The 13,369-nt window shown below is 44.2% G+C and overlaps 1 protein-coding gene across 1 annotated transcript in view; it reads right to left on the reverse strand.

Moving 5' to 3' along the window:
* The window catches only part of LOC309857463 (voltage-dependent calcium channel subunit alpha-2/delta-3), a gene marked incomplete at its 5' end in the record, with an annotated part of 317,946 nt that overhangs the window by 107,440 nt on the left and 197,137 nt on the right, over window positions 1-13,369 (reverse strand). The window contains 2 exons of the mRNA XM_082750156.1: window positions 2,435-2,548; window positions 9,789-9,878. Of these exons, the coding sequence (XP_082606282.1) occupies window positions 2,435-2,548; window positions 9,789-9,878 (204 nt within the window). The remainder of the gene's footprint in view (window positions 1-2,434; window positions 2,549-9,788; window positions 9,879-13,369) is intronic.

The following is a 13,369-nucleotide window of genomic DNA, read 5'->3' on the forward strand; positions in this document are numbered from 1 at the left end:
TTAAATACCAATATTACTGGGCAACTGCTCTCCACCAAGTATCACCATGTGGGAAGAAGTCATAGAGTTCAGTATGGGAGGACTTGTCTGATAATTTATTTGGCCTTAATGGAGCTGCTTATAAAAAGCCCCCTTCACTTTCTTCTTTTTATGTCAGATGGTCCTAAATAATTCAAAATACCCTCCAACATGCTATGCAATGTCATGGCATCTGCAAACATTCTACATGACCACAGAATGTCAATGGCCCTACCCATGCTTACTAGTGCTGTGGCCTCCCACCCTACCGGGCCTCTCCGTCATTCAGACACACCTTAGGATTGTGCCTTAGGCACTGGTCATGAGCCTGGCACTGTGACATATGATCCACAGGGTCCACACATATCCAGCATGTTCCTCCCTCCACATTGTTGGGGTCGATTCCACGTTAAAGCATGTTAACCCCCTGGGCCTGCCTGGGCCTACTTAGCCATAGTGACTCCACGTTGCCTAGGTAGACATTTTGTTGTCTAGAAAAGTTACTGCTCTCGGTTCCAGGTAACTGTTACTAAAACACAACACCTAAAACAAGGTAACTGTTACTAAAACACACACCTAAAACAAGGCCAGTTCCAGGTAACTATTACTAAAACACATACCTAAAACAAGGCCATTGGTAACCGTTACTAAAACACAAAGGTAGGAGACATCCAATCAGCCAAAGCTACAAATGGTCAACAAATGCAGATGTCTGCGATTATGCCCTATAAAAACTAGCCTGTAAGACCAAGGGGCGTCGCTCTCTTCGGAGGCGGCCCTGGCCGGTCAGTCTGACTTCTAATGCTTGGCATAGAATAAAGCTTTACATAACTTTCACTTTGTCTCAGCCTCATTTCCCTGGCCGGGCAGCCTAACTTCTAATGCTTGGCATAGAATAAGGCTTTGCGTAACTTTGTCTCAGTCTCATTCCTTTGATAACAGACCCAACAACATGACATATGTCCATCCAAGAACTAAGTCCCCAGAAATCATCACCTGAAATCTCACATCTAAAATACCTTGTCTAACAGCGAATTCCCATCTTATTCAAGGGTTGGGTTCTAAAGGCAGTGCTTACTGTGGGAGCCGCCATCAGCCAGATTTATTTCTGGACATCACTTAGGCAGGTGCCATGGCAGAGTCCCACATTGTCTTAGGAAGCCTGGCATGACTAACTTTTCCTCCAGCTTCAGCAGTGATGGCTGGGCACCAGAGCAAGAATTAGGCATCCCTTTAGGGACCATGTTGTACAAAACGGATGTGTCTTTAAAAAGCAGACGTACACTTGATGAGGTGAGATGTCAGTGTTAGCGGAGAAAATGCAGGGACCACGAATGACTAAGGGAACTTGGAATGACATATCAGGTTCCCTCAAGGGTATGTACTCTTTGGATACAGCTGAGGACACAGCTGTCATTTGTCTTCTCTTTCTTTTTGCCAAGTATGTATGGTTAGTTCAGTTCTGAGAAATTAAATACACAAAGTAGGAAAAGTAGGACAGACTTGGTTTGAAGGGTCTTACAGACACAGAGTAATGCCACTGGCTCATGGGACATGTCCCTGAGATAGCACCCTCTCTGACTGACCTTTTTCCTGTGAAAATTCCACCATTCAGGGGATGATGGTGGATTCATTCAGAGGATGAGAAGGGGATGATGGACTGCTAATCTACTAATTGGTGCCCACCAGAGGAATTTATTAAAAACATGGATTACTACCCCACATCCTTAGACATTTTGATTCTGTAGGTATGGGATAGAGTACAAGTATCCATAATCTAAAAACCTCCCCAGAGAATCCAAACTAGCTAACAGCTTGAGGAACATCTGGGTTTAGACACTCAGATACACCAAAAATGTTAATATTCATCACTGATATCCTAACATATGGATTCATCAGGTAAATAAATGTCAACCTGGAGATCAAAGAAGGAATTAGAATAGAGAACAAGCTTTGACAGGGTGGGGAACATCCCTGGGGGACAGAGAGAAGCTTCCAGGTGATCACGAGGGTACAGAAGGAGGAACCACAGAAGTCGAGAAGCATCCAGGAGATGACTGTGTGGCCACCATGGCTGACTTCACCATCTACAGATGCTGGACTCACCGAGCAGCTCTGGCTCCATGGAAAACCAACGTGCTGCCCAATATGGACAAAGCACTTTTCTCAATGAAACATTCCACTGAACACATTTACCATGTCTTTATGGGTTTCTTCTCTACCTCCAAAAGATTTCATTTTGAAACAAAGAAAGTCGTCAGATTCGGTTTGGTCAACCAGAAGACACAAGACTGAAAAACCATAGGTCATTGTGAGATGGAGTCTAGATGGGGCACCTAACCCTGGACAACTTGGGGGTCACAGCACAACACAGGTTCTCTGTCAACGGTGCTGCACAGCGGCACAGGTACCTTACCTTGCGATCCGGCCAGTTGTATTTGGCAAAGATGGTATCATAGGTGTCCACTGCCCCGTCGGTGATGAGCATGATGGCCTGACTGCAGATGCTTCCTTGTCCTGTGTGGTTGAACTGGGAGAAGAAACATGTTCAAATTAAAAAACACACCAGAGACGTCTGTACTTCCACAAGACTTCAGAGACATGGGGCTCAGGAAGCCTCCCCAAACAAGAGCTCGTTCTGCAAAACAGAACCCATACCATAAGCTCTTCCCTATGCATTCACCCAATTTGCTTTGACAAACTGGAACTAAACACTGGCCATGGAGGGGATTTCTGAAAAACACATGCAAGATGGGAAGTAAGACTCTAGGACAAATAACCTCTCTTTCCTTCAGGCACAGATAGTGCCTCAGAATGTAAGCCCCTAAAGCATTGGCACAGTCACCCTTTAGGGACACATGAGCCACAGAATAAGAGGCAGGCAACGTCTCTTTCAAAATCTAAAGGAGTCTGGTTTGATGTGATATAGGATACAATCAGTGAGGTATTGGACACATGGAGAATAGAGTCAGGAAAGTGTCAATTCAGACTAGAAGCCTAAGCACTCTTTTTGTAGGGTTTGTTTTAAATATATATTTGTTAGCATGTAACATTACATATTAGTTTATATGGCTTATAAGGGATAGCAGACTGAAATTCTAAGATTGTGCCCACTGGTGTGCAAGACCCTAAATATCTTCAACTTTCAGTTTTATGTGGCATTGTAAAAGTTCCCAGGCTTTGTGAGTGGTAGACCGGATTAGACTGGTCACCAGAAGTCGGTGTCCATCCCTTGAACCAGGGGTGAAGAATTCTCTTAATGAATACTATCAATGCTGCAATTCAAAGCAACACTGGGTCCTTTAAAAACCCTACAATCGGAGCACATGGTGGTTCAGTCAGTAAAGTGTCTGCTTTTAGCTCAGAGTCCTGGGATAGACTCCCACCTCGGGCTCCCTGCTCAGTGGGGAGTCTGCTTCTCCTCCTCCCACTTCCCTCCCCTCTACTCAAACTCTCTCTCTTTTTCAAATAAATAAAATCTTAAATAAATTGAATAAATAAATAATCAAAATCAAAATCCCCCACAATTAACATGACAATGCCAAGGCATGAAAACATTCAAGAAGTCTTTAACGTTCAGCAGTGAAAACTCCCACCATTTTAAGTGGTGACATTTCTTTATTAATTCTAACATTATTTACTAAGGGCCCACACAGAGCTGGAGCTGAAACATGCAAAAATCCCTTCCCTCCTGTAGTTCATAATTCTATGTGAGGAGATATACAGAACAAAGAAAATAAGTCAGTTTTGTTGTATGTGTGGTAACAATGATGGTAAGGAACCAAAAAAAAAAAAAAAAAAAAAGAAGAAGAAGAAGAAGAAGCAAGAAAAAAGAGCAGGGGATAAGAAACAGGAGAGAGCAACTTTAGAAAAAACCAGAGAAGACCTCCCTGAGAAGGTGACGTATGAGTGACACCTGCAGGAGTTGAGGGTCTGGAGGAGGGACGTCCCAGAGAGAGCCAAGAGCACACGCAAAGGCACTGAGTGGGCACATTCGATCTGTTGACCAAGACCCTGGGGAAGGATGGAGACCATTCTTGGATTTGCTGCTGATGCTGCTGAAGCGGAGAGGTAGTAAAGCATGCAAGATGAGATTTAATGCCTCGTCTCTGCGTACTTAGAATTCGGATGTTAGAGATTGATTTCAGCTCAAGAGAGAAAACTGCAACTAACCGCATGAATGGATGGAGAGAAGGATGGATGTTAGGGTGGGAAGCTTTGCTCTGCCCCCATATGGCCCTGAGCAATTCCTTCCTCCCTTCCTCCCTGTTTTCCTTTCTTCCTTCCTTTCCCTCCCCTCTGAAAGACCCACCTTCACTAAGCTTCATAGTCTCAATAAATGGCATTGTCCCTTCCACTCTGAGACGCTGCTAAGATTCTATCGTCATAGTGTATTTTCTTCCTTGCTGCGGTAGAAAGAAACATACCCCGTGGTCCTGTCCTATCAACAAGTTGTTCTGGCAATGTCTGGGGGGAGCCTACGTTCAACACATCTTCAGATCATTGACTAAACCCAGCAGCGGACCACTGAATAAAGGTGATCTCTGCTTCAGTTTGCAGAGGCTAAAGAAAGGGTTGGGGGGAATCAAGACACCTTGCAACTGTTGTGCATGCAACTTATTGGAAAGCATGCTGGCAACATTCTTCCAAATGAAAGGCAAGAAAGAAAGGGAAATGAAGATATCTGAATAATGCAGACTGGAAGAAGGGGCTGCCCTGAGCTGTTTATTTAAAAACATCACTTTCCTCTCTGGCTGAGTCCCTGGTATTCTCTGCGGCAATCTGCAGTTGGAGAATTTTGAAGAATGCAATTAAATTCAAATGCTTTGATGAGTAATATCTCTTCTCTTCATATTTGTCTAGAACTTTTTTTTTTTGAATAGCGGGAGTGATGAAAGTGTTTTCCATAATAATAACAATGACAAGGGCCTGGTGATGAACTACAATTAGCTCAGTGATTCATCAGTTAGCAGCGAAAATTTCAATGCATCCTGACATTTAGAGCATTTGGTTGTGATTAACAGTCTTTGAAATGTCACCGAATTTTATTTAATTGGCTAAGAAAAATTTTTAAAAGGTAATCACCGCAAAGATCATATTCATCGCCAAAAAAGATAATTGCGGCTGTCACATGACAAGGTAGATGCTAACTACTGTAGCAGACTGGCTCTGTGTTCTTACAGAAACTAATGAATGCAGCAGAGATCAAGAGCTAGAAGGGTCTTAGAAGTTTATTCGAACGCTCCTTTCAAAGCCGTTTGTACAACAACTGTAAGCCTTTAAGTCATTGGAGCAAATACTGACACTGAAATGCAGGTAATTGCAAAATCAAATTTGCTTGATTCAGTTAGAGTAACCTCTGAGCCATTCTGAGCCCCAGCCACAATCACACTTGCGATTATGTGTGTGTGTGTGTGAGAGAGAGAGAGAGAGAGAGAAAGACACACACACACACACACACACACACACACACACACACACACGGAGAAGGTATGCTTGTGTGGTTGGGAAGTAACTATTCATATTGGCTTCCAAGGGCAGGCTTAATACACAGAAGAGAATTATACCACTTAAAGGTCATATTGATGAAGTGGAAAATAGCTAAAGCTTCATTTTCATGGGAGATTAACCATCTCTGTGTTTGTCAGAATGTTTGGCTATTTAAAAGCCCAGTGGCAAGTGATGAGATGGAAATGTTTCTCTCTATGAAATAAACGAGCACTGAAAATAGGGTGCCACCCACCAACCAACTTCCATCAAAGATATTCTGTAACATTTGTGTTCCTTCCATTTCTTGCTATCTGGAATTTACATTGGATCCACTGGGTATTCTGATTGGCCAGACCCCAGAGGGATTTTATAGGCAAACGCAGAGCAGGGGGGCATATGGAAGGTTTCCCTGGTTCAAAACCATTTTTGTCACCAGGATTTAAGGAAAGACATCTGCCACGTGTTGGTGATTTCTCTGGATCTGAGAGGTGCTGGGAGGTTAGTATCTTGGAGCCTACAAACATATTATGCCTGAAGGTGGACTTGGTGAGCTGTGACTTGTACAAGAGTCTAACTGTGAGGTTCTGATATGATATAAAGAGTTCTTGAGTCAATGTGTGTGGGTACCGGCATAAATACATCTTGAACAGGTCTGTTATGCACAGGCGCACTGTGAGTCTCCGGGAGAGGAGGATGGCCTCTCGCCACCGTGACAACACTTATGCTGGACTACCTCAGCAGACCAGCATGCGCTGGGCATGTGGTGGGAAACACTGGCTTGGAAGGGTCTGGGAACAAAACCAATAAGTGGACAGGATGGGCAGAGAGAAGGTCAGAGGGCAAGCAAAAAGAGAGAGAGGACAATGAAGGCAAGCAGGTGATCCTGAGGACGGGGGCAGGAAGTAAGACCAAAGCATCAGGAGCTCGAGTTGCTTCTAGAAGGCAAAGGCAGCCCGGCTAGAGTGGAAGTTGCCCAGTGTCTCCATGGCCACAGAGATGGCTCTCCCTAGCCATACCAGCCCTGCCGAAAGGGACGCAGGTATGGCTTCATTGTGCTGAATCCTCAACCCTGGTCTACCAGGGCCAGGTTCATGGGCATGTGATGCTGTACGGGACCCCTCACTCCATTTAACGCTTTGCTGCCTTTCTCTTAAGAGGCTTAATGACTTTTGGACAAGGGACCTGCATCTTCATTTTGCCCTGGACTTCACCAATTATGTGGCCAATGCTCTGTCTATTCCTGTTCCCATTTTACAGAAGAGGAAAATAAAGGTGAGGCTAAGCAGTTTTCTCAAGGTCACGCAGCAAGCTCTGACCAAGTCAGGCTTCTCAGCCCAACCTGCCTAACTCCAGAGTTCACAGACTTCACAAGACAAGCATCCCCCAAACTTGTTCCTTCCCTGCCTCTGCCAAAGAGCCAGGAAACAGAAACTTGCTGCAGGACAGCTCTCCACACACGAGACTCACCAGCTCAGAGTAGCCTCCCCCTACTGTAGACAAGAGGCTCTTGAGGTGAAAAAACAGAATCAATTTTATCCTTGTGACAAGTCCTTCCAATACGACCCTCTGGAAAGAGACTGTGAAGATGCAGAGCTTGGTATCTCCAAGCCTGGAGAAGGTTCCAAGCCCTATCCAGAGTTCAACTCAGAATTTAAAGGTGCAGCTTGGTCCCTTGCCCTATTCAGCTATGTTGATACATAAGCTGTTAACAGGGATGGGCTGGCCCAAACACTGAACCTCACCTACGTGTGAATTCTCTGCAGCCAGCAGCCCCGGGGCAGCAAAGTAAGAGGCAAGAGCCATGGGTTTAACTTGAGTTTAATTCAAGATGCTGATGTGGCACCTTACCTCCTGATTTTTCCCTCCCCTACCCTCTGGACACTGGCTCAGGACCGAAACCTAAACGGCCTTCTGTGTGCCCATAGATATTAATGGTAAAAGGGAGTCGAGAATCAGGGCTTACCCTCGGCTGGAGAGGCCAGCGTCACTGAGTAACTAAAGCTCGAGATTTGGAGTTGGGCACAATTGGCCACCGGGATGAGCCATGTGACGGTGGGTAGGAGCTCTCCCGCACACTAACACGTGGGGCCCCCCACAGCAGCCTGGAGACTGAGTACTGTGAGGCCGCTGAGCCTCTAGGGGTTCTTCCAAGTCCCACAACACCTCAACGGGACTGTGGCTCCGTTTAGTGCCTGTTTGCACTCAGTTCTACCCCACGCCTCTCCCCAGGATGCCACAGTCTCCAGGCTCCCCAGGAGTTTCGACCAGGTTCACCCAAAGGAGAATACTAGAAGGTACAAGGGAGAAGCCAAGGCTTTCCTCAGCTAAGTCTCTCTTTTTTGGATCGGGGGGCGTGGGCGCTTTCTGGCAATGGCTGCATCTTTTCCAAGACACCAGCTTCCACAGGGCAGGCCTTCCCCCTATGACCCAGCTCTCGCTAGGCAGCCCCTCCACGGTTTGATTCCATCTGGATGGTCACGGGGGGGAGGCTCCCTCCCTCCTGCTAGTGCTAATTCCAAGATGGTTTCATTCTCTGTTTGGTTTCTGACCTTTTCCATCCCTTATGCAGACAAAGCCCTGAAGTAAACCCATGCTGTTGGACACACCTAGAGCAATTTCTATTTCTTTTTTAACTTCTTAATATGCTAACCTTCCTCCCCAGTCCAAGACATCAGTACGTGTCACCCAGATAATGTCAAGGCCTGGTTGTCTTTGTTTCTCAGTATAACAGTCAGAGAAATCCTGCTAAAACTCAAGTTGGTCACGTCATTCCCTGCTCAGACTCCAGGGACTGTCCATCCCACACAGAGCAAGAGCCCAAGTCCCCACAGGAGTCATGAGGTCTGGCCCCCACAGGAGTCATGAGGTCTGGTCCCTGCTCCCTCCCTGATCTCATTCCCTAGCCTGCTCTCCCCAACTTGGCTCCTAACACTGCTTTCCTTGCTGTATGGCACATATGCCAAACAGCTCTGCCTCAGGACCTTTGTACCTGTTCCCCTTGCTGGAAACTTCTTCCCCAAAATGAAATCGCTGCTCCCTCACTTCTTTAAGGTCTCTACTCCAGCCAAGGGCACCTAGGAGAGCTCTTTCGTGACTGCGCTGTATAAAGCAGCAAGTTCTTATTAAGCTAGAACAATGGGGCTGTTGTTCTCCATAAGACGACACACTTCATCTGCCTCTTCCCATTAGATCTGAGGTCAGTATAAACTTCCTCTGTAAAGGGCCACACGGTAACTATTTTAGGTTTTACAGACCATATGGTCTCTGTCGGAACTAATCAACTCCGCCCTTGTAATGCAAAAGCAGCCATAGAGGATAGGTAACCAGGTGGGCATGCATGCAGTCCCATAAAACATTTTTTACAAAAACAAGATGCAGGCTGGATTTGGCTCGTGGGCCATACTTTTCAAGCCTTTGCACTGGAACATGAGATCCATTAAGGCAAACACTTTGTCTAGTCTGTTCTCTGATGAGTTCTCAGTGTTTGGCATTAAATGATACAGAACCTGCATTAATAAAGAGAGTCATTGTGTTCCTAATACTCTGCCAGACTAAAAAGAACACAAAAGTCACACATGCACATTCTTTTAGCTTAACACATTTGGATTCAAAGGGCAGAGTCCCCAGCCCAGGACCCCCAGAGGTTTTCATGGAACGTTAACAGGTGCTACTTGAAAAACAGATTCTTGTTCTAAGAGGTGTAAGGAACAGTCGGTTGAGCAGCATTCCTTCCTGTTGTGCTTCCTGGAAATTTGATTATGTTACTGTGTATTGTGAATCCGCCAGGGGCTAGAAGAGAGAGAAGGATGGGTAGGGCACTCCCCAAGCCTACGGCACAGAGAAAGCCCTTCTGCTAAACATTGCCACAGGCAGGGATCCGGTGTGAAACACAATGAGAATGAGTCCACACTATGAAGAAGCTGAAAGTTTCTGAGACGAGATCTGCATTGGAAGGTATTCAAGTGGGGGTGGTCCCAGAGTCAACAAGCGCAGCGGGTGAAAGCCCCAATCAGAGGACATGACTGGCTCTGTCTGGGGTGGGGGGGGGTTGGTTTGGCCTTACTGGCTGGATCTGGTTCCCCTGATGACTCAAATGGCCAGCCTCGCCCTCCCATCTGGTGCCTATAGATAGATATCACTCAGTGACAGCCAGGGTCAATAGTAGTGCTGGTCCACAGTAAATAAGTAAATAAATAAATAAATAAACAAACTTAATAAAATAAAATAAAATTCCATCTCTTCTCCCAGACATCAGAAAGGCAAATTAAAGAGGAGCTTACGTCACTGAGAATGTTGAAGGCCTCGTTCAGAGCTATATCCAGCATTCCAATTCCTTTGGCAAAAAGTTTGTCCAGATGCTCCCGGAAATGCTGGAACAACAGAGTAGAGAATACATTAGCATCCAAATTGTTACATGAAATGCCATTCTCTAACGAACAGGTGCATCCTAAGACCAACGAGTCTTGAACCAAAATGGTCATAATATGTTTTTATCCTTCAGCATTCAAAGCATAAGAACCTAGTCAATATAAAATTTACCTTCCATATGCATTTTCAGCTTTGATTACATTCTAGAAAATTCTGGTAGAAAGTACTATATTTATCTGAAGTTCCTACTTTTCTTTCTAGTTTCAGCTTTCATGACCCATACTATCCCCTTTGACCCTCGAGTTTCCTGCTCCTGATCACACCTGGGACTCTACACATGCTCTCCTCTACTGGGGACCCCCTCTCCATCCATTTCCTAGCTCTTCTGCCACATTTTCCTCCCACCTATCTTTGGGACCTCAGTTTAGACATCACCCCCTTCTGGCCTAGGGGAACTTCCCAGACCCCTATCTCTGAGACCACCTCAGAATGCTTCCTTAGAACCCCATGATGCATCCCATGTACTTAGTACTTTGCATACAGGACTGCCAGTTAGATTCTGCCCCCATCCAAGACGATGACATTCCAGAGACTAGGCATGTCCAGTGGCCTACTCTGTCTCCCTTGATGACCACACATCTGATACACAAAAGTTTTCCAAAGAGCAAGAATAAAGACTGGATCACAAGGGAGCAAGATGGCAGAGGAGTAGACCTAAATTTCGTCGGGTCCCAGGAATTCACTAGATAGTTATCAAACCATTCTGAACACCTACAAACTCAACAGGAGATTGAAGAGAAGAGCAGCAATTCCAGGAACAGAAAAGCAACCACATTCTGGAAGGTAGGATGTGCAGAAAAGTGAATTCAAGGCAATATTTGGAAAGATAGACCACAGAGGGAGGGAGCCTCTGCCAGCTGGCTCCTGGCAAGTGAGAGGACAATGGAACAGAAAATCAGAACTTTTATAAGTCTGCTCCACTGAGGGACATCACTCCAGTGGCTAAATGGGGTGGAACCCTTGCTGGGACAGTGTAGTCTCAGGTCCCACGGCGGGGGGGGGGGGGCTTTTTTTTTTTTTTTACTATTTTTCTTTGTTTTCTCAACTTATCAATTTGTTTTTTAAAAATATTTTCTACTTTTCATCTTTACAGAAAGATTGGGGGTATCTGTGGCAGAGCTACCAGGTTATCAGAGCAGGGAAGCCTGCAGCAGAGACTGAGCTGAGCAGTGGGCTCTCAGCTTGGTGTTACCTTAAACTATGATTTGAGGCACAGTTGGACCATTGCTCTTTGAGCAGGGACCCCACAAGTGGCAGGTCCAGGGAGACCTCTCCTTCCTCCTCTGGAAGGAGTGGTGCAGGAGCACGCAGCAGGAATCAGCTGGAGACTCCAAACAGGGCTGTGCACCAGAGATGGGAAAACCCAGACACAGGCCAAGTGAGCTCGGAGTGCGGCTGGAGACCAGAGAGACAGGAGGGATTGACTGCTTTTCTCCAAGGGTGCTTTGAGGAGTGGGGTCCTGAGCTCTGGCTCCTCCGGGCGGGAGATTGGGAGGCCGCCATTTTCATTCCTGTCCTCCAGAGCTAGAGTTCAGGGAATAAAAACTCCTGAGAACAAACCTAAGCAGATTACTTAGCCCATCCTCCAGCAAGGGCAGCACAATTCCATCTCGGGCAAAGACATTTGAGAATCACGGCAATAGGCCCCTCCCACAGAAGATCAGCAAGAACATCCAGCCAAGACCAAGTTTATTGATCAACGAGAACTGCAAAACTTCAGAGCTACAGGAATATAGCACATAGAATTTAAGGCTTTTTTCCTCATGATTCTATAGCCTTTCAAAGTTAAAATTTTTTAATTTTATTTTTTCTTATTCTAGTTTAAAAAATTTTTCCCTCTTTCCTATTTTAACCATCTTATCAATATCATTTAAAAAATTTTTTAAATTTTCTATAGTCATATTCTATCCCTTCATTGTATTTAAACTTATTATTTATATACATATAAGTTTTTCTTTCTTTAAAATTTTGGGATACAGGTTCTTCTATCAGACCAAAATACACCCTAAATCTAGTATATGGCTTTGTTCTGGTCTTCTGGTCTCCTGCCTGATCACATTCTCTCCTTTTTTTCTTTTCTTTTCTTTTCTTTTCTTTTCTTTTCTTTTCTTTTCTTTCTTCTTCTTCTTCTTTTTTTTTTCTATTTTTCTTTGTTTTTTTCAACTTATCAATTTGTTTTTTAAAAATCTTTTCTACTTTTCATCTTTATAATCATGTTCTATCCTTTCATCATATTTACCCATTTTTTTGGTATATATGTATATATATATGTGTGTGTGTGTATGTGTGTGTGTGCGCGCGCGCGCACGCATATTTTTCTTTCTTGAAACTTTTGAGAAGCAGTTACTTCTAACAGACCAAAATATACCCAAAATCAAGTGTTTGTCTCTGTTCTGTTCAATAACCTGATCATATTTTTTTTCTTTTTCTTCTCTTTTTTCCCCAGTTTAGGGTCTCTTCTGATTTGTTTAGTGTATATTTTTCTGGGGTTGTTGTTACCCTTTTAGCATTTTGTTCTCTCATTCATTTATTCTTCTCTGGACAAAATGACAAGGCAGAAAAACTCACCTCAAAAAAAAAAAAAGAAAGAAAGAAAGAAAGAAAGAAAGAACAAGAGGTAGTACCCTAGGGACATAATCTGTATGGACATCAGTAAGATGTTGGAAATAGAGTTCAGAATGACGATTATAAAGATACTAGCTGGGCTTGAATAAAGCATAGAAGATGCTAAAGGATCCTTTCTGGGGAAATAAAAGAACTAAAATCTAACCAAGTTGAAATTTTAAAAAGCTACTAATGAGGTGCAATAAAAAGTGGAGGCTCTTACTGCTAGGATAAATGAGGCAAAAGACAGAATTAGTGATACAGATGACTAAGTGATGGAGAATAAAGAAGCTGAGAAAAAGAGAAATAAACAACCACTGGATCAAGAGGGGAGAATTCAAGAAATAAGTAATAGCATAAGACAAAATAATATTAGAATGATTGGGATCCCAGAAGAAGATGAAAGAGAGAGAGAGAGGGGCGATGGTATATTGGGGCAAGTTATAAATAAGAACTTCCCTAGTTTGGGGAAGGAAACAGTTATCAAAATCCAGCAGGCACAGAGAATCTCCCTCAAAATCAATAAAAATAGGTCAACACCCCATCATCTAATAGTAAAACTTACAAGTCTCAGAGACAAAGTGGAAATCCTGGAAGCAGCTCAGGACAAGAAGTCTGTAACCTACAATGGTAGAAATATTAGATTGGCAGCAGATCTATCTACAGAGACCTGGAAGGCCAGAAAGGACTGCATGATATATTCAGAGCACTAAGTGAGAAAAATATGCAGCCAAGAATATTATATCCAGATAGGCTGTCATTGAAAATAGAAAGAGAAATAAAAAGCTACCAGGACAAACAAAGACTAAAAGAATTTGCAAACAGCCCT

This window comes from Mustela nivalis (genome assembly GCF_964662115.1).
Source record: "Mustela nivalis genome assembly, contig: HAP1_SCAFFOLD_748, whole genome shotgun sequence".
NCBI lineage: Eukaryota > Metazoa > Chordata > Mammalia > Carnivora > Mustelidae > Mustela > Mustela nivalis.